The sequence below is a fragment of the Sceloporus undulatus genome, chromosome 6, assembly GCF_019175285.1.
Source record: "Sceloporus undulatus isolate JIND9_A2432 ecotype Alabama chromosome 6, SceUnd_v1.1, whole genome shotgun sequence".
Taxonomy (NCBI): domain Eukaryota; kingdom Metazoa; phylum Chordata; class Lepidosauria; order Squamata; family Phrynosomatidae; genus Sceloporus; species Sceloporus undulatus.
The window spans coordinates 40,760,222-40,782,119 of NC_056527.1; the positions used below are offsets into that span (position 1 = coordinate 40,760,222).

At 41.5% G+C, this 21,898-nt stretch overlaps 2 protein-coding genes across 5 annotated transcripts in view; both read left to right on the forward strand.

Moving 5' to 3' along the window:
- The first annotated feature begins 124 nt into the window (after positions 1-124).
- On the forward strand, positions 125-7,881 carry FAM221A (family with sequence similarity 221 member A). Of its 2 annotated transcripts, none has more exons than XM_042477327.1 (7): positions 125-355; positions 1,412-1,585; positions 2,685-2,875; positions 3,787-3,993; positions 5,420-5,533; positions 6,358-6,446; positions 7,783-7,881. In XM_042477327.1, the coding sequence occupies exons 1-7, from the start codon at positions 291-293 to the stop codon at positions 7,843-7,845; spliced, it is 903 nt and encodes a 300-aa protein (XP_042333261.1). In that variant the 5' UTR covers positions 125-290; the 3' UTR covers positions 7,846-7,881. The 2 variants fall into 2 exon arrangements, with proteins under 2 accessions (XP_042333261.1, XP_042333263.1); XM_042477329.1 differs by lacking the exon at positions 125-355 and adding an exon at positions 415-1,258.
- A 6,365-nt stretch (positions 7,882-14,246) lies between these two features.
- The window catches only part of STK31 (serine/threonine kinase 31), a 65,507-nt gene continuing 57,855 nt past the window's right edge, over positions 14,247-21,898 (forward strand). Inside the window, exons 1-4 of one of the 3 annotated variants that reach the window (XM_042477316.1) lie at positions 14,247-14,372; positions 20,077-20,218; positions 21,608-21,649; positions 21,729-21,781. In XM_042477316.1, coding sequence (XP_042333250.1) covers positions 21,619-21,649; positions 21,729-21,781 — 84 coding nt within the window. In that variant the 5' untranslated portion in view covers positions 14,247-14,372; positions 20,077-20,218; positions 21,608-21,618. Of the gene's footprint in view, positions 14,373-15,195; positions 15,323-15,361; positions 15,385-20,076; positions 20,219-21,607; positions 21,650-21,728; positions 21,782-21,898 lie in introns of those variants that run through there. The other 2 variants (XM_042477317.1, XM_042477318.1) reach the window with 2 other exon arrangements.

Here is a 21,898-nt window from a genome sequence, read left to right on the forward strand (position 1 = left end):
ATGTATTATTATTATGTAAGTAATAATGACCATGAGCAAGTCACACTCTCTCAGGCTCAGAGGATGACCATGGCAACTAGCCCCTGTCCAAATGGACACACAGCAAAGGCGGATATATATTAGATCCATTGGCTTCCAGGCAACGGCTTGAGTTGCCGAGAAGCGTCCTAAAATGGCCGCTTAGCAACCTCTGCGCTCCTGGAAGGGAAAAAGGGAAGGGCGGCCTCCTCCGAAGCCTCGCCGCCTGAGAAAGGCCCTTTCCTCCAGACCAGAGGCCTAACTCTGTGGCCATGGAGCGGCTGACCTTGCAGCCGGGGGCCGCGGCGGCCATAGACGAGTATTTGGAGTACAAACGGTGAGGAAAAAGGCCGCAGAAGGGCATGAGGCAGTGGGCCCCAAACGGCGCCCTTTCAGAGACTTTGGACTTCAACTCCCAGAAGCCTCGGCCATGTCGGTCCATAGACTAGGATTCTGGGAGATTGAGTCCTAAATCCCTGAAATAGCACTGGCAATGGGCCCCAAACTAGGCCCTTTAAGACATTTTTTTTTGGACTTCAGTTCCTAGAAGCCTCGGCCATTTTGGCCAATAGACTGGGATTCTGGGAGCTGAAGTCCAAAATCCCTTAAAGGGCACAGTTTGGGGGCCACTGTTATAATATAAAGGGTTCAGCAGTGGTCCCCAAACTGTACCCTTTAAGATCAGTTTGGAGCACTGACAGTCGGCCCCAAACTGTGCCCTTTAAGAGATTTTTGGACTTCAGCTCCCATAAGCCTCAGCCACATTGGCCAGTAGCCTGGGATTCTGGGAGCTGGAGTCCACAATCTCTTTAAAGAGTTTCGGGACCACTGTTATAAAGGGTTCAGCAGTGGTCCCCAAACTGTCTCCGTTAAGAGTTTTGGACTTCAGCTCCCAGAAGCCTCAGCCACTTTGGCCAATAGCCTGGGATTCTGGGAGCTGGAGTCCAAAATATTTTATGGGGACAGAAATGGTGGCTCTGGTGCAGAAATAACCCACTTTGAGACCGCTTAAACTGCCTGGCTCCATGCTATAGGACTCAGGGAACTGTAGTTTTGTGAGACGTTTAGCCTTCTCTGCTACAATAAACTACAGTTCCCAGGATTCCATAGCACTGAACCAAGGCAGTTAAAGAGGTCTCAAACGACAATTTCTGTAGTAGTTCAGTTTATCTTTATCACTAGACTAGCACGGCAGGTGAAAAGGGGATACAGAATAAAAGATGGTAGTGGTAAAAACCAGGCATAAATACAATGCTGGTCCATTTTAATTAAAAAGGAATTATAATTGAAGAAAATATATAGAAATACTGTATAATTAATTGCAAATGTACTGTGGGCATGAATTAATACATGCAATAGAAAGTATTGTGGAATGATTAACACTTATTTCCAGAATTGTAGGTGAAGACGATGGAGGGAAACTCTTTACTCCTGAAGAATACGAACAATATAAGAAAAAGGTCTTACCGATACGGTTGCAAAACCGATTGTATGTGAGCTGGAGATCACCGACTGGCATGGACTGCAAACTTGTGGGCCCTGAAACCCTGTGTTTTTGCACCCATAGGTAAGACGTTTTGTGCTCTATACATTTACCCTTGAACAGAAGCATTTCATACAAGCAGACAGTACAATTAACTTGAGAGTTTAGGTTTTGGGAGACTTTAGAAAATATTTCTGAGACAAGGAAAATTGTCTAATATTAATATTATTAATGTCATCTTTATTTATATCACTCCTTTTTCCTCAGAACCTTGACTCAAGGCAGCCTTCAAGATTAAAATAAATACAGTGTAGAAAAAACATACAAATTATGATCATTGAAATGTAATTAAGTTATCTATATCAGAAAAATACTTGAAAGCATCCATTAAAACAGCAGTTCCCAAACTTTTCTATGCTCCACACCCCTAGGAAAGGTTGGCTTAATGTTTGTACCCCCTAGAATCATAGAGTTGGAAGAGACCACAAGGGCCATCCAGTCCAACCCCATTCTGCCATGCAGGAACTTTCAATCACAGCATCCCCAACAGATGGCCATCCAGCCTCTGTTTAAAGACCTCGAAAGAAGGAGACTCCACTACAATCTATGAGGGAGTGTGTTCCACTGTCGAACAGCCCTTACTGTCAGGACGTTCCCCCTTATTTTGAGGTGGAATCTCTTTTCCTGTAGCTTGCATCCATTGCTCAGGGTCCTGTTCTCTGGAGCAGCAGAAAACAAATTAGCTCCCTCTTCAATATGACATCCCTTCAAGTATTTAAACAGGGCCATCATATCACCTCAACCTTCTCTTCTGCAGGCTAAACATCCCCAGCTCCCTCAGTCGTTCCTCATATAGAACATGTTTTCCAGACCCTTCACCATTTTAGTCTCCCTCCTTTGGACACGCTCCAGTTTCTCCACATCTTTTTTAAATTGTGGTGCCCAGAACTGGACACAATATTCCAGGTGGGGCCTGACCAGAGCAGACTGCCGCTCATGTTTTGCCCCTTAGTTGCTTCCTCCTCCAAATCCCTGGCATATACTGGAGGATATGTGAGATCTGAGTTGGTTACCATCCCTAATTAATCGTTCCCAGATGTGAATAGTTAAAGCATTATCCAGGGATTTTTTTTAAAGACGCAAATATCAGCAAATGCATATCTGTTTTTAAATCTTTCTCCAGATACAAACAACACAAAACAGATTTTGAAGTTATCCCAAAGGAACGCCCTATTTCTGTGCCTTGTAAGGTCAGCCGATGCCCATGTACATCCTACAACTTTGTTCCTCTCAATGGTACTCAGCCCATCCGATGTAGATGTAAGCATTTTGCTGATCAGCACAGTGCAGCACCTGGATTTCCATGTACCACCTGTAAGTATGGCGCGTTACAAATGGCCATTTAGTACGCGCTCCGTGCGTACTAGGGTTAGAAAGAGGCGTGCTAGGGTTAGGAAGGGTCTTACCTTCCTCACGGCCCCTGACCCTAATATGCGCGGAGCGCATACTAAATGGCGGTCCCCGTCCACATGGGGGCCACCATTTTGACGTCTTGGACGCACAGCGTCCGGACGTGGCGCAGCGGAAGTGACGCCGTGAGTGTGCGCCTCGCAGTCTGGACGCTGGGGCTTCTCGGTGTAGCTAATGATGGCGGCGGCAGACCGCCTGGTTTAGGGCGGTCTGTAACGCGCCTCTGGTTTGGTTGAATAAGCAGGACTTAATTGAGTGTAATAACTTTCTATATACACAGATGTTTCTTTAAATATTGTGATTATGACCACATATATTTGTAGGTGTAGGGAGTGACTAAAATATTTAAATTCTGCTATTAGAAAATCCATTCAACATTCAGATTAAACATTTCACATTAAGTTAATTTGCATGCTACATGATTTCTTAATCTGTGCTGCTTCCAAATCTTGAGAGTCTGATCATAGGCTTTTCCAAGCATGCATAAGAGACACTGTTTTTACCATCTGGCAACTCTTTGGAGAAGCAGAACCCATCTGTAAATTATCAAAACATGTTTTATGTTAATAATACAATCCTACAACATTTGTTAGATGCAGAATTGTATTTGGGAATACAGTTACAATCTTGTCTTTTTTACACCTTTCCACCATGTTGATCCTAGCCTCAAGTAATACACATGCATCACATTAAGAAGCTGTTTCTAGCTGTAGCAGTTGTTTATGCAGTGAAGGCTACTGGCAGTGAATTCTCAAGTAAAGAACCATTGAATGGAAAGTGTTAGTCTGATTAATTTAAAATATGTTTTGTGTTAGGTTCCAAATGTTCAGGGTTTCACAGTTGCTTTACATGTGGATGTGGCCAGCCAACATATGCTCATGAGACAGTGGTGGAAACAAAAGAGGAGCGCTTAGCCCAAGGAAAGCCAGTGGGGCAAGATGTCCCTTATGCTGCAATGGGAGGACTAACTGGCTTTAGTTCACTAGCAGAAGGCTACATGAGACTTGATGATAGCGGGATAGGTAAGAATGAGGACTTGAAATGAAGGGTTATTTCTTTATCTTTTTTCATAGTAGTGCTAGAGCCAAAATACTGTATTTGGAAACTTCAATCAAATTAAATTTATGTAATTTAAAGTAAAAAAATAAATAAATAGTTTTCTTTAAAACCAGTTGCTGTTGTGTGCCTTCTAGTTGTTTCTGACTTATGGCAACCCTATGGTGAACCTATCATGGGGTTTCCGTAGCAAGATTTGTTCAGAGAGAGGTGGTTTACCATTGCCTTCATATGACAGCTTAATGTCATGCCCTACATAATAGATGCTGTTTCACTTACTAATGTCAGATTCGGGAGGGTAATACAGTACCATGGATTTTTATCTCTTTGATCCTCAGGGCTTTGTCTTATTGCTGATACACTAGGAGGCCATCAAGAGAAGTCATTGACAGCTTTGAGGTTGGGCATTGGTAATATGTAGAGAACACCAGGATTTGTTTCCTTATCTAAGCATCCAAATGCAGCTGTCATAGTCCTTAAAGCCGTAAAGTATGGGACAATTTATGAAGTTAAACCATGTTGGGGATTGCTGAGTTTAACAGAAGCTGATTCCAAAGAAAACATGGAGTGAAGAAGGATAATTCTAAAGACACTCTGAAAACTGTTATGCATATTTTGGGTACAGTAATATTTATTATATAAATCTAGATCTCTTCAAACCCTTCGTTGCTCCTGGAAAAGTAAATAGATCTGGCAAATAGTGCCTTTTATCAGGTGCATTTTTAAGTATGCTGATTTTTCTTTATTAAAAATCAGAGGGACATTGCTATGTTTATAACCTTGATGGCTTGGAAGCTCCAGAGTACATTACACTGGAGTCCTCCTTCAGCTGACTAGGCAAAGCTCATATTTTAGAAGCATTTTTATGTAAGTGCCACCTTAAGCTTCACCCTTTTAAAAAAAGAGTAAATAAGCTGGTGCTCAGCATTTTCTGATCAAACTGTGAGATTGTAGAAGGAGCATAAAGATTGGTCTGTTTTGTCATATGTGTAATGCTAAAGGACATCCCTGCATTAATGACACTCCTTTCTCAAAGGCCTTGGTGGTAAACCTACAGTTGCTTACAGAATATTTCTCTGACCTAAAATTAATTAGCAATAATAAGCAATATATAGAAAGATAAAGCAAAGGAGCAAACTGTGTAACAAACCCAGAAGTCAATTGTGTTTCTATATTTGTTCTGGCAACACTAGCGCAGTCCATAATATCAGCACCTCTCACCTTTTCAACATGTAGTGTGATGTATCCCAACATCTGCCAGCAAGTCCTTGTACTTACTTGCTTATTGGTCTTATTGAAGCAGTATTTTAAACTTCATGGCTAGTCTTAGTCAGTCTTCAAGTCTGTGGTAAACCTGGCTGTTCCTTCTGTTTTTTTATGTTTAATTTTAAGGAGCACCTTCCGCCCAGTTCCTAGAATCTCCTGTAACCACCACAGATCATCCCTTTTTAAGAGCATTGCAAGGACCTTCCAGTTCCATTCAAGCACGCTCACAGCTAACAGATGGTAAGGACACCAAACAGTTTTTAAGCAATTATATTGCTGCAATGAATGCAATGGATAATTAAAAAAAATTTTTTTAACTGAATAAAAGATTATACTGTACTTGATAGCTTTTATGCTATTAGATGTCTGGCCTTGTATTTACTATTATTTACTACAAGGTAATAACTGCAGCCCAAATACGCTTGCATGTATTTATTTCCATTAACAGGTAAGAAGATGAGGGTTCCCAGTTAAATAAGCTGCATTGACATCAACCATTATGTACAAACTAAACAGACAATGTTTAGAATACTCTAGGCATCGTATTAGGAAAAAGGTAGAAAGCTCCAGAGCCAATTGGAAAGCAGGAAAAATAGTCTTAGGATGAGATTCACCAATCATTTGTTTCTGGAGAAGCTTGTAAATTATAGACCTGGGGATTGGTGAAAGAAGGAAGAAGACTTTGAGTATGTGCACTCTGATAAACATAGGATATTTCTGAATTCCACTACTGTCCTCCTTCTTTAGGCTTTTAGGATGGGCTGGTGTGCTTCCTAGTACATTTTGGTCTAAAGTAGTAATGGGAAAAGGAGTAAGGGCAAATCAAGAGCAGGAGTGAACTTTATTTACAAATAAACCCACTACAGTACTTCCAAAATAAATTAAAGATTACACCTGCATTTTCAATGTTGTTCTTGCTAGTTAATGAGATTTCTAGAAAGCTTAAAGATCTTAAGTATTTATTTGAAAGCCCAGTATGTGCTGGACATTTTCAAAATGAAACAAAAATTTAAATCCTTCCATTCTAAAATTAATAGATCTGAAAATATTATGTTGCTTTTAAGGTGGAACAAGTACAGCAATGCAGATTTCTAGTTTAAGGAGGCCTGATGAAGATGACATGGCTTATTTTGAAAGACAGTATCAAGCACGGGTAAGTAACTGCATACCTATTTTAGAACAAAAATATTATTTTTAGGTGGAAAAGGTAATGAATATTGTTTCATGTACTGTTTTGAATAGGTTTATAACTTTGCTGTATGTTGGAAGATTATATGTCAGAATGTAGCAATGTAGATAATGAAATATTTCAGAAAAACATGGCAGGTAGCAAGACAGTAGGCCACATTAATATTTTCTTTTTCATATTCCATTATATAAATAAATATGAGTGGAAGAGCTTTTAGAAATAAATGCACATGTCTTTCAGTTGCAGCTCAGCTGAACAAACTTGTCTCATTGCTTACTTAACTATAACTAAGTTTCATTTAAAAATAATTATCTACTCAAGCGGTTCCACCTGGTTCATGTACATATGTGACTTCAAGTTATCTGTCAGCGTATGGTGACTCCATGAATTTCATAGGGGTTTCTTAGGCAAAGAATACTTTGAGGTGATTTGCCAAAGTTACAGCACATGGTACTCATTTCTGTTCACTAATCCAAGTACTAACCAGGGCTGACCCTTCATAAATTCTATAGTGGCTGGGATAGCCAGCCTGAAAATTAATTTAAGGAGGGATACAGACAGCCCAAAAGGGGCAGCTTAAAGCTGCCTCTTTTATGCTGGATGGGGGCCAGGGCAAATAGATGCCTGGCCCCAGTTCATCAGAATCTGCCCTAAAAAGGAGCAGATAAGATCCACTCCTTTTTGGGGCTGAAAAAAGCCATCCCTTCTCCACTGGGGAAAGTGATGTCTACACGTCACGCTTCCAAGCAGGACAGAAGCTGGCTGGCGTGTAAATGCCAGTCTGGCTTCGATCCCACTTTGGGGCATGTCATGTCTAAACACCATCCCCCCAAGACAGCCCCAAGTGGGCTCAAACAGGCTGTCTGTGGAGCCAAGTGTCTTTCCCCAATCCTTACTGTAATCTCATGAAAACTCAGTACTCTGAAGTTTTAGGCTGCATCTGCACTGTAGAAATAATCCTGGTTGATACCACTTTAACTGCCTTGACTCAATTCTATGAAATTCTAGATTTGTAGTTTTGTGAGATATTTAGCCATCTCTATCAGAGCACTGGGGTGCCACCAAACTAAAATCTCAGGATTTCATTGGATGGAGCCGTGATAATTAAAGCGGTGTCAAACTGCTTTCTTTCTATGGTGTGACAGCAGTCCTTATTTGAATCAGTTACAGCTAGAACCAGATAAAGTGAATTTTATCAGGAAATTAGCATAGTTCAACCTGAGAAATAGTTTTATGGGTGCTTTGCTTAAATCAGAAATCATGATTTTCTAAATTTGTATTTATCTTTTTTCCATTACAGTTAAAACAAGAGAAGGCTCTGACACAGAAGGGGAAAGGTCCATTGCCATCAAAGAATTCCTAATAAGCATTAAATCAAACACATGCTTTTTAATTTGTATTTTTATTGTCTTTTTCCTTTTTCCTTTTAATATTTTCCATTATTACAGTGCACTGCTGATTCTGTTTCTATTAATTGTGCTGTATTGGCAGTACAGAAACCAGTGTGATGCTGTGCCTATCTATCTTCAGACAGCCCTTTCCACATATACATGTTAAGCCTAACTGGAACCAGTACTGAAAACAGGAAAGTCAAGATGGGAAAGTCAAATTGTACCCTTGATTTTAACTATTATGAGGTTATTTTCATCTGCATAAAATTTTACCATTCAAAGGAAATTGTATATTTATTTGCTGTTTTTCAAACTGTTAAAAAACTTGATTATTTCTTTAAACATACAAAACTCCAGATTTATAAACTGTGCTCCAGATCTGAAGATACTGCTTCCTATCTTAAGATTGCCCTGGAGTGTGTGTATGTGTATAGAGAATGATGTGTGTGCTTGCCTTCAAATTACCTGTTGACTTAATGGTGAGGTCATTGGGGTTTTCCTAAGCAAGGAATACTCAAAAGTGAGTTCGTCATTGCCTTCTTCTCAATATACCCTATAGTACCTGGTATTCATTGGTAGTTCCCGATTCAAGTACTCTTGTCCCTCCATATTCACTGGGGTTAGGGGCACAAGACCCCCGTGAATATGTAAAAACTGCAAATAACAAAAAACATGTTTTTACCTGAGAGGACACCTCTCTAGGAATCTCTAGGTCCTCCAGTGCAACTCTGTGGTCAACATTGGACAGATACTGACCATAGAACTGCACTGGAGGAGCTACAAATGCCTAGTAGAGTATTCTCTCTAGGAATCTCTAGGCCTTTCAGTGCACGTTTTAGTTAAAGTTGACGGTAGAGATGCACTGGAGAACCTAGATATTCCTATAGAGAACATATTAATAAAATCCATGAATAATTAAAGCCGCAAATATCAAAGCTGCAAATATGGGGGGATAAGTGTACTAACCAGGCCTGACACAGCTTAGTTTCCAAGGTCAGGTGGAATTGTATGCCTTTAGGGCATTTAGGCAGTTCCTTCAGGTTATTTTTCCAGGAGCTCCTGTTCAAGGAGAGGACACTGAATAGTCTACATACAGCAGATGCTAGAAAGAGCTTATGGCCCGGTCCAGTCGGGTGCTAGACATCTGTCATGTAATCATGGTGATGCCCATCTGTACAGGGCGCTGCCATTTTTATGCCCTCGTCACGTGCGAGGGGTGGCGCTTCTAGATGTCTCTCGCACGTGACGAGGGCATCAAAATGGCAGCGCCCTGTACAGATGGGCACCACCATAATTATATGACAGATGTCTAGCGTCCGCACATCATGGTGCCATTGTGACGTTGTGAGTGTGCCATTGGCACACTGCAGCATCATAATGGTGGCGCAAGAAGAACCTGTTTTTTGCAGCTTCTTTTTGGTCCGTGGGGAAGTCCTGCGGTCTGGAGGCTGTGGCTTCCCTGCGGACCAAAGCTGGGCGCCAGGAGACCGTCCTTTTTGGACGGTCTGTCCCGCACCGTTAATACAGTTAGATACCTCTCTTATTTCCCTGGCACAGGTCAAGATAAACATGTTTGTGCTTGCCAGAAATAAGTTACTAGTTTTAGTGGAATTTCCCAGTAAACAGGTACAGTGTCTTGTGGAAGTACAGTGGGCCCTTCCCTTAAGGGGAATTCTGCATATGCTTGAGCTCCATTCAAAAGAATGGGGTTTGTGACTGCGGTGTGGCGCGGCGCACGCACATGGGCACACCCACCATTACCCCTTCCAGGGCGCACCGAGCCTTCTTCCGGTGTGGCTTTCAGCGTATGCTGAAAGCTGCGTAAGTTGCACTCACGTATGATGCGGGCGCACTGTATTCACTCCCACTTGTGTTTTCCACATTTTGTTGTGTTACAACCTGGAATTAAAATAGATTTAATTGACATGGTTACCATTTGGCATACACAAGAGACCCAATACTGTTAATGGGTCAAATATTTGTATTGTGGCTGCAATACAAATAAAAATTGGCACTTGTTGCATAAATATTCACCCTTAGTCAACACTTGACAGAAGCAGCTTTACCAGTGACTACAGAGATCTGCAATCAAGTGGTAATGAACTGCACACAGCTAGATTCTATGCAGCTTTGGTGATTTCTGGAGGCAGTGGATTGGGTCACAGCAAAGGGAGTGAATAGGAATACTAATTCCAGATTGTTGTTAACTGCTCTCGAGTCAAGCCCAACTCAGGACAACCCTGTGGATGAGACATCTCCAAGCTCCTCTGTCCTCCACTGCTCTGCTCAGGTCCTGTCAATTCATACCCATGACCTCCCTAATTGAGTCTCCATCTAGCGAAGGGTCTTCCTCTCTTTCTGCTGTCCTCTGCCTCTCCTGGCATTATTGCATTTTCCAATGAGTCATGCCTTTTCATAATGTGGCCAAAGTATGACAGTCTCAGGGGCTGTGCAGATAGCCTGAAAGAGGTGGCCTCTAGCTGCCTCTTTTACAGGCAGATTGGGGCCACAGCAACCATTCGCCGCAGCCCCAATCTGGCCTTTGCAGTGCGCAAAAAGGAGCCACAAAAAGCAGCTTCTTTTTGAGCTCTGAAAAGGGCGCGATAGCCATGGTGGAACGGCTTTACAGTGCTCCTTCAGTGCTGCATTATGAGGATGCAGCATCGGAAGAGTGCTGTGATGCTACGTGCTGGGTGGTGCAGTGCACGGTGTCACACTCCCTGCGGGGTGAAGCTGCCCTTTCCAGTCCTTGTCTTCTGGTTTCTTCATTGCAGTCTCCATTCTGATAAATGTTAGATCCTAGGTACAGGAATTCTTTTACTATTTTGATGTCCTCATCGTCTAGATTGAACGTATGTAGGTCCTTGTTTTCTTTATGTTCAACATTAAGCCTGTCTTTGCGCTTGTGGAAAAATCAGGCAGTGCAATGCACTGAATTTTATCAAGCTGCAAACCTGAAAAGGTCTGGCATCACAACTAACGACATTTCGCAGAATTCTATAGCATAGAGCCATGGCAGTCAAAGTGGTGCCAATCCAGATTATTTCTGCAGTGTGGATGCAACCCAGGCTTTTCTAGCTTCTCCCTTCTCAATGAAATTAAACTGGCCACACTGTCAGTCTGATCTGCCTCACAGAGGTTTTGAAGAGGAGGAAGAGCCTCTATGCTGCCTGGAGCTCCCTGTAAAAAATAACATGCATGATAAGATTTCTTTGCATAAACATTAACTTGGCCTCTCCAGGATTCTGTGAACTGTTTGCCCCTCTCCTTGCTCCCATTTGGATTTACAGTTTATCAAAGCATACTGCAACATGCCATCATCTATTTATTGTGCTGATTGATCTTGGTAAATTGGAGGCAGAGCAGAGCAAGACTGAGTCCTGCACTTCCCTCTTCATTAACCCTTATAATTATTCTCTTGCCTTTTCTTTTCTTTGCCTGATTGCAGGTGGAGGAACAAGTTCACTTCTATCTGCTTTGGAAATTAATTAAAGGGCATGGCAAAAATCTCTGAAATAAAATTAATTTAAGAAACATTGAAGGGGGAGCTGTGTTGCCATAATACAAAACAAAACAAAAATCTCTGGACAATCCAAAATCTGTCCTGTGGTAACTCCTTCGTTGGGCCAATTAAGAGGAGTAAAATGCCTCACATAACGTTAGCTTTCAAAGTTTCATAGGCTCTTCATCAGGCTTGTGTTGCATGTCTTTCTTGAAAAGATTTGTTCAGAGGTTTGCCATGGCCTTCCCCTGAGGCTGAGAGCATGCGACTTGCCCATGATCACCCAATGGGTTTCATGCCCAAACTGAGACTCAAACCCTGGTCTCTAGAGTCATCCAACTAAACTCGGTGGAGATGGCAATACATGCACACAGAGAGCATTATTTTCCCTGTATATGGTTTTTATCCATCTCTTCCTGATCAAGAAGGCTGTGAAGCTTCAAAAGCTAGCATGATGTATTTTACACCCTGGTTGCCTCAGCAAAATGTTTACTCAAGAGAGCTTTTAATTTTTCTAGGTCTCAAATCGTTGGAAAAGAAGGGTAACTTAGGTGCAGTACAGACAACCAAAAAATGGCAGCCTGCTGATGCCTGTTTTTCAGCTGGAGGGAAGCCGCAGCCGCCAAACTGCGCGGCTTCCCTCCGGTGGAAAAAGAACCCGCGAAAAGCAAGGTTGGCGTAACAAGTACACCACTGGTGCACTTGTTATGTAAGCGCAGTGTGGCGCCATATACAGGGTACCACCATTATTATGCCGCCGCGACGTGCTAGGGTTGCGGGGCGTGTGGGCACTCTGTCCTAAGGCAACTCTAGCAATGTGACGAGGGCGTCACCAGAGCCCTTATGTACTGGGCCTAAGGCAGGAAGCTTATACATGTTCACTTCTGACGCCTGGACTGCACCTGTGTATTCAGATATAATGCAGTTTGACATCGGCTTTAAACTGCCATGGCTCAGTGCTCTGGAAGCTGGGATTTGTAGTTTGTTTTGGCACCAGAGCTCTCTGACAGAGAAGGCTAAATATCTCACAAAACTACAAATCCCAAAATTCGATAGTATTAATCCATGGTTGTTAAAGTGGTGTCAAACTGGATTATTTCTGCACTGCAATGTAGGGCATGAGTGGGAACTATTAAGATCATATCCACGGACGGATAGAATCAGTCCCATGCTTGGTTTTCGGAGTGATTCAACTGTACTTATTCTTTTTTATAGTTTAAAAAAATTTTACTGAATTTGTAAGAAGTGATACACCCATCCATCTAATAGACATACAATACATACAACACTAAAACCATATACACTTACAATTAAACCTTAACCTCTTCCCCCTTCATCACTTCTTCCCCTCCTTTGAAAAAAAAGCTATTGACGTCCTGCTTTTCTCAGAATGTACTTTCATAAATTATTCATTAATAACCCTTGTAATATTTTCTTATTTACACTTTAAATGTTTGTAGTTTTACAAGGTCTTTCATCTTCTCTACCACAGGGCTGGTGCTCACAAAAACTACAAATCCCAGATGCCGATGATGGAGTCATGGCAGTTCAATTGATGTCAACCTTCATTATGTCTACAGTGTAGATGCACTGTTAACTATGCACAAATAGCCACAACTCAGCCTCTCCAATGTATGTTTTCCTCTCGGATGTAAATCACTGTATCCCACATGAAACATATTTCAGGTAACACTGTTTTGTAGATTTCGGATGTGATTGCACAACACTTTACTGTTTGTTGTTGTTGTGCACTTCCATGCCATTTTATTGCCAGTATGTTTTGGTATTAACTTTTTAAATATGTACTGTTTTCAAATCAATATTATAAATATAATAATAATAATAATAATAATAATAATAAAATAATAAAATTGTCTTTTTAAATTTAAGTGTTTTAAAAACCCAATAAATATCTATAAAAAGTATTACTGCTTTTAAGTGCTTACATCTTGCCTTTTATTCTTTTAGTGAAAACCGTATCAGCTCAATGCTATTTTAATGTGCCTCTGCATGTTTTTAATTGCACATTTTAATTTGTATGCCACTTTGGTTCAAAACACACTGCAAAATAATCCCACTTTGAGACGGCTTTAATGCTAGGGCATTCTGGGAAGTGCGGTTTTATGAGACGTTTAGCCCCCTCTGTCAGAGAGAGAGAGAGCTCGGATGCCACAATAAACTACAATTCCCAGGATTCCCTAGCACTGAGTCAGGGCATTTGAGGTGTCTCAAACTAAATTACTTCTGCTGTGTGTTTTGGACCACAGTGTCCCAATTTTGGGGGAAAGCAGATTATAAATAATAATAATAATAATAATAATAATAATTGTAATAATACCCCTCTAAATTGGTTTTTATTATAAATCAACCACCTCCTGAAGAAACCTGCCAAGAAAGCCCTATGATAGGGTTAATCTTAGGGTTCAATAAGTTTGTTTATAAACCCTAATATGAACCCGTCATAGGCTTTCTTGGCAAGTTTCTTCAGAGGGGGTTTGCCATGTGCCATCCTCTGGATGTGACTTTCCCACTGTTATAAAGATTAATATATCAACATGTCTCTGGATCATAGCTCTGTTTCTGCTGTTGTTGTGCTCCTAAAAACAGTTTTCCAACTCAGCTCTCTGACAAAAAAAAGGCAAAATGTCTCACAAAATCTACACTTCCAGAATTCCCTAGCATTGAGGCAGGCCACTGGCTTGTACCCTTCCCTAGGAACAGTTCGTAAGACCAATAGACTCTTTAGGGAGCTTTGTTACCCTCCCCCATGAGACAGCTGAGAAGAATCAGGCAGGAAGTCTGCGCATGCGCACATGTCCGCTCTCCCCCTCCCGCTCCCGCTTTCCTGGATTGCCAACTGCGCATGCGTAGAGCGTCGAAGGCGGCGCAGCAGCACATGGGGCGCGCGCTGCAGGCTCACAAGGGTTTGTCTCTTCTTGCCACTTTCCAGGCAGAGAGTGCATTGATCTTATTTGTTTTGGGGCAGAAGGAGAGCAGGTAGTAGGGTTTTTTTGCTTTTGTAGTTTTTTTTATTAAATGATTTATCTTTTAAAAACTCTGTTCCCTTTCTAAACAAATAAACTTCCTTTAAAATATATATTGTAATAATTTAATACCATTTTTAATGGCCAGTTTGTAAGTTTAATAATAATAATAATAAAATAATATTGGGAAGAGAGGAGAAGAGAGGAGGAGGAGGAGGAGAAATGGTGCAAAAACATTAAGTGCATTTTAAAAGCTACACTGCAAAGGTCTTTTTTCTTTTTAATGTGATAATAATAGGAAGAGAGGAGAAGAGGAGGAGCAAAACCATGAGGAGGTGCTGCTTTCCTCTCTGGTGTTATTCTTCTTATTCTTATATTATATTGACTTGTTTCTGTTCCCCCCAAAAAATTGGATAAAAAGCAGCTTACATTTTTTTTAAAAAACCCAGTACAGTTAAAAACATACAAAAGTGGGCATGAAGTAGTATACAGTGGGCTAAATTAAATTAAAATGGATAAATTAGTCCAGTGAGCCCTTGGTACTCGCTGGGGTTGGTTCCACGCTTCCAGGACTCCCTGTGGATACCAAAGTCTGTGATGCTCAAGTCCCATTAAATACAATGGCATAGTAAAATAGTGTCCCTTATATAAATGGCAAAATCAGTGTTCTCTTCTTGGAATTCATAATTTGGAATATTTTCAAACCGTGGATAAAAAAACACCCCTTTTTTTGGAGTGGAGATGGAGAGCCAACTGTATACAATCAGAGAGTCTGGTGCCACAATAAACTACAATTCCCAGGATTCCCTAGCACCAAGCCAGGCAGTTAAAGTGGTCTCAAATTGGGTTATCTCTGCAGTTGTGTTTTGGACCAGAGAGAGGGCCTCTCCATATGATCCAAAAACGCTGAGGGCTCAAAGAGGGAGATACGGCCCTTCTTCAGTCCTAGGCCCAAGTTCTGGTGTTGGTATTGTTTCTGTCAGTTACAAGTCTTTCAGGCTGTTTTCTGGCAGCAGAGTTTTGTGGTGGGTGGATTGCTTTAACAATACACTTCTCCCTCCACATTCGCTGGGGTTAGGGGCATAGGACCCCCATGAATGTGGGGAAACCGCAATAACAAAGACACTGTATTTTTACTTCAGAGGATACCTCACTAGGAACCTCTAGTGCTACTCTAGTCAATATCTGACAGACATTGAGCATAGGTCTGTGGAGTGTCCTCTCTAGGAATCTCTAGGTCCTCCAGTGCTACTCTGTGGTCAACATCTGACAGACATTGAGCATAGGATTGCGCAGGAGGAGCCACAGAGGCTAGTGGAGTGTCCTCCTAGGAATCTCTAGGCCTCCAGTGCTGACTCTGTGGTCAACACTGACAGACAGTAGCATAGGATTGCGGAGGAGGCCACAGAGGCTAGTGGAGTGTCCTCTCTAGGAATCTCTAGGTCCCCAGTGCTACCTGTGGTCAACTCTGACAGACATTGAGCATAGGATTGCCGCAGGAGGAGCCAAGAGGCTAGTGGAGTGCCTCTCTAGGAATCTCTAGGTCCTCCAGTGCTACTCTTGGTCAACATCTGACAGACATTGAGCATAAGGATTGTGCGGGAGGAGCCAAAGAGGCTAGTGGAGTGTCCTCTCTAGGAATCTCTAGTCCTCCAGTGCTACTCTGTGGCAACATCTGACAGACATTGAGCATAGGATTGCGCAGGAGGAGCCACAGAGGCTAGTGGAGTGTCCTCTCTAGGAATCTCTAGGTCCTCCAGTGCTACTTCTGTGTCAACATCTGACAGACATTGAGCATAGGATTGGTGCTGGAGAGCCACAGAGGCCAGTGGAGTGTTCTCTCTAGAATCTCTAGGTCCCTAGTGCTACTCTGTGGTCAACATCTGACAGACATTGAGCTAGAGTGTGCTGAGAGCCAAAGAGGCTAGTGGAGTGTCCTCTCTAGAATCTCTAGGTCCTCCAGTGCTACTCTGTGGTCAACACTGACAGACATGGAGCATAGGATTGCGCAGAGGAGCCACAGAGGCTAGTGGAGTGTCCTCTCTAGGAATATCTAGGTCCTCCAGTGCTACTCTGGTGTCAACATCTGACAGACATTGAGCATAGGATTGTGCTGGAGGAGCCACAGAGGCTATGGAGTGTCTCTCTAGGAATCTCTAGGTCCTCCAGTGCTACTCGTGGGTCAACATCTGACGACATTGAGCATAGAGTGCGCAGGAGGAGCCACAGAGCGAGTGGAGTGTCCTCTCTAGGAATCTCTAGGTCCTCCAGTTCTACTCGTGGTCAACATCTGACAGACATTGAGCATAGGATTTGCTGGAGGAGCCACAGAGGCATATGGAGGTGTTCTTTCTAGGAATCTCTAGGTCCTCTAGTGCGACTTTTGGTTAAGTTGTGCTGTAGGGCCTAAAAATTCCTAGAGAGAACATATTAATAAAATCCGTGAATAATCAAAGCTGCAAATGTGGAGGGACAAGTGTACATATTGCCGCATATATTAACCATTTACAGTATGTTGTATAACCTTTTTAATTCCTTAAGGTGCTTCTAGTATAATGTTTCAAGCCAACTAATGTCTAGCAGCCGTGTTACTCAGCACTAGGTGGGTGTGGGTGGTATGGACCTAAAGGGAGGATGATACCACTGGTCCTCAAACACCTACTTTTTTGGCAGAAATAGGCTGTGGCATTCATCTGCTTCCCTTTAAAATGCTTTAAAGGATGGTGGGAGTAGGGTGAAGCTTGGTGTGAAGAGAAAGGAGAGGAGCCAGATATTTTAAAATTCAAATTTCAAAATTTTAATTTTTAAAATTTCATTTTAAAATTCTTTTTACATTTTCTTTTAAAAACATCACATTTTAACCAAATCTTCACTATGCATATGTGGAAATACATTTAGGTTGTGTAAATGCTATTATAATTTGAAGGTATAATTTTAATTTTGCTAGTTGTTTATGTCACAACTATTAGCAGTACACTCAGTGCTATATGGGAATTACAGTTTATGAGTAACATTAGTGCAAAAAATTGCTAAGGATTCTATATGGTGTGAAACAGGAGGAGGTCAATATGGAGGTGACACCATGAGTTACTGCATTGGGTGATGGTCAGCCCTAGGGATGCCATTGCTCAGCATGCAGCAAGAATTAGGCAAGCTAATTTTTAATGCATTCGTAGATGAGATAAGATTGTAACGAAGGCTTTGTTTGTCTGCATCTGCAATGCAGAAATAATCTGGTTTGACGCCATTTTAACTGCCATGTCTCAGTGCTATGGAATTGTGAACTGTAGTTTGTTGTGGTAGGTCTGGTGTTGTGGAGTTTTGGTGCCGCAACAAACTACAGTTCCCAGGATTCCGTAGCATTGATCCATGCCAGTTCAAGTGGTGTCAAACCAGATTATTTCTGCAGTATGGATGCAGCCTCTTTTACCCTTTCAGCCTGAAATTAAGGCTTCATTTTACATTTTGCAGCATTTGATCAAAATTTGCGAGTGCTTTCAACTATAAAAAAGTTTTGGCATATTTGGTAAGCAGAAACTACCATATACCCTTGTTGATCTGGCCTGCGATTGAAAATAAGTAAATAATAGCACTTCTGATATTGTAAAATAACTGGCTTTATATTCAAAAAGATGAATTAGATATGGATTTACTGTCAGATTACTGAGTAGTATGCAGTAGGTTAAGGAAGATTTCTGAATACTATTCATTTAAAATTAATATTTGTCCCCAAATTATACTAGAAAGTTTTGGGTAACTTGTGTTTTGAATGAGGAAAGACTGAATTGTTTTCAGGTCTGGTACTCACATTCTTGAGCTCAGAATTAGTTCTCAGTATATATTGGTTCTTTTTTTTACTTTCATTTTTATTGAATTTACATATATGAAACAATACACAAATCACTCATCATCCCTTCAATCACACATTCCCTCACACATCTATCACAACAACACAGTAATAGAAAACATACATTCCTAAGACATTATTCTGTTATGCTGTTATGTTTCTTTTTTAATCTTCTTGATTTTGCCCTATAATTTATTTTTACAGTTCTGTTACTTCACTTTGCTTATTCTTCCACGTGGAATCTAATTTTAACATAATCAATTTACCCTTCAGTATTCAATTCCGCTAATATTATCTACTCCAGGTTTAATTTCAACTGTTTCTGAAGTCTTCCCCCACCCATAGTATGCTAACTTTCTCCTAATGATTCTCAGTATATATTTGACAGAGCCAGTGTGACATAGTGGTTTAAGTGTTGGGCTGTGACTCTGGAGACCAGGGTTCAATTCCCTGCTCGGCCATGAAACCCACTGGGTGACCGTGGGCAAGCCACATGCTCTCAGCCTCAGGGAAAAGCTCCTCCTTGGAACAAATCTTGTCAAGAACATCCCATGATAGGTTTGCCTTAGGGTGGCCATAAGGTGGAAACAACTTGAAGGCACACAACAACAACAATAACAGCAACAACATATATTTGGCATTGAGCTCTGATTGGTGGAACTTAAAAGAGTTTTAGTAAACAACAACATTGTAGATATTACAAAGCTAAAGCTCCCTCCAGGTCTTCTGACATCATCCAGCCTCAGAAGATTTTCATATCAGTGCTTTACCGCTGGTAAAACGCCGGTAAAACATTTAGGAAGTGTGTGTGTCTGAAAGCCTGAATCATCCGCTCGCCTCCAGAGTCCTTGAATTGTTCAGGGAGCAGCCATTTCCCATCAACGCAAAGTTTCTGGGAAATGCCTGCTCCACGAATGACTCAGGTACACTAGAGGCGAGCAGCTGATTCCCTGATGTTTAGGAAGCGCGTCAGGCTTTCAGACACACGTGCTTCCTAAATGTGTTACCAGCGTTTTACCGATGTTTTACCCATAGTAAGCGCTGGTATGAAAATCTCAGAGGGAGAGATAGGCAGGCCCATCTCCATCACACCTAGCCTAGAGTAAGAAGAAGGCCCTCCCTCTATCCATCTGCTGTGGTCCAGGCTTCAGAAAGAGTAGAACCACTGGACGTATTCCCCTTTACTTCCGCCATTCTGCCTTTTGTGTCATGTCTTTTTAGATTGTAAGGCTGAGGGCAGGGAAATGTCTAATTAATCGTCTGTAAGCCACTCTGAGAGCCTTTGTGGCTGAAAAGCAGGGTATAAATACAATAAATAAATAAATGTGTGCACTGCAGATTGAAGCAGCCTTTCCATGCCCTAAAAGTAAATTTTTGAGGTAATGTAGTGGGGTGCGTTTCAACTGCTTTGATTTTGTGTATCCGTCATACAAAATACATAAAATAATTTAAGCTGCTGTTGCTGATCGTTATGACATGCTTTATACAGAGTCATGCCATTGGTCTTTTAACCCAGGATTGTCGACTGTGGTTGGAGGCAGACTTTTGTGGTGTCATCTGGAGGTTTTCCAATTCCTGCAGCATGAGATTGTTTCAACTAGAGATGCCAAGAGATGTTGCTGGACTACAGCTGCCCTTAGTCCTAGATGTTAGCTATGTTGGTTGGGTCACATGGGAGCTGTAGTGCAACAGTATTGGGCGGATTTAGTATAAATCTCCTGTTTGGAGAGGAGGGAATCTGTAGTCACTACATCTAGAGGGCACCCTACTGGGGAAAGCTGATTACTATTGTATGTTTTCAGTATTCAAGTGCTTATCTTGCAGCTACTTCCAGCAGCTCTGTGAAACAGCTTTTTCCATATTGCTACAGGATTGGTGCGTGGCTGAGAGGTTTAGGCCACTGTCCTTGGACCACAGTGAATTTAAGGGGAGCTGAATCTGTGTTGCACGTAATACTCATCCAGTGGAGTGAACTTGTGGGACTGAGTGTTGGCTGAGGAGAAGGGGCAAAGGTAAGCCTCCATATATTACTCTCAGGATGTATTGTCCTGCCATTTGCAGGCTAGATTTGTTCCACTTTACCTGGTAAAACATTGTTCTAATTGAAATCAGTAGGACTTCATTTAATCACGATGATTAAACATGATGAAATTTCACAGCAATTTCAATGGGACATATGTGCATGGGTCTGGGAATAAGGAGGGATGGAGAATTTGAGCCTCCACTGAAATAATCAGGAACTAGGGATCAGAACCATCGAGGCTCAACTACTGAGAAGTGCCCTAGTTTATAGCCATCTTTGCATTTGCTTAATTGGGTCTTATGTATCTTCTCCTTTATGTGGTATGTTTATTTTACACTTCAAATAATTTTACATTTCAAATGATTTTATAATATTTCATCTATTTTGCCATTGTCTTCCTGGTAATCGTATTGATATTCATGATAGTCATATTGTTAGTTCTTTTAGCAGTTCTTCTTCTTCTTCAGTGTGTTCTTTGTTTTTATTATTTTTTAAAAACACGAATGACAGTATGCAAAATTTGGTGCTTTTCTTCCTAAACTGAGACCTAAGAGTGTTCACAAGATTGGCAGAAAAACAAAAAACAATCTACAGATAAAAGCGCACGCATGCACACCTATGCACCACACACACACACACACACACGCTGAATCACAACTACATTAAAATCATGACTATAAGAAAAATCCATTGTCTACTTATTGAAGACCTTATTTTCTGCAAGTAACGAATTGCCAAAGGTTTACCTGCCAGGGGAAAAACAACAGGGAAGGCAGTTTCACAACATGAGAGCAACCACAGAGAAAGCCAAATGTGTCTCTGAGGATAATGGGACTGAGCAGAGAGCCTCATCTGAAATGTCCAAACCCATTCCAGGTTTGCATGAGAATGTTTTGCAAGCAGTTGACAACTTTGACAAGTACTCCCTGAGCTGGAAGGAACTAGGGTGATTGCTTAGGGAATAGGGGAATGTTGGCCCTCCGATTATACCCGCGAGAAAGTGGCTTCTGACAGTAGAAAGCTTTCTCACTTCTGTCCCTAAAAGCTGAACAGAGGCTGTGTTAGTAACTCCCTCATCTAGGGTCCCATGCTGGAAGAAAGCCAGGATGATAAATAAATAAGTAAATAAATATCCATGTATTAAACTGTGCTGTTTAAAAAGTAGGGCCAGATAGCACCCGAAGTTTTTGTCCCTGGAAGTGCAGCTTTTGTTCATCCCAGAAACTGAACAGTCTTTACTCGTGTCTTCCAGCAGCCTCTGAAATTTGATGAAGGTGTTAGGATGGGCTGGAGCTGATGCTTCCCAACATGTTGGCACTTTACTCAAACCATAGGATTTATAAATTGCTGTTCTGACTTGGTTTATTTTGTGTTTTAGGTTCTGCCGGTATGGCGGCGGATTCAGCATGCAACAATAAAGGTACACGTGCAGAGAGAATAGTGTTTTATTTTCTGAGTGTTGAAATCATTAGTTAACTCCAATTCTTTTTTGCCCACAGTTGAAAGTGTAATAGGCTGTCATGTTGAAGATGCCATAACATTTTGGGCACAGGTAAGGCCAGGATAATGGAGTACAGTGAAATGGCTTTCTTGAAAAAAAGTGGGATTGGGTTGATTCAAGCCCAGGAGGTATGATCCAAAAAAGAATCGTTCTTCATGTTTAAACTTC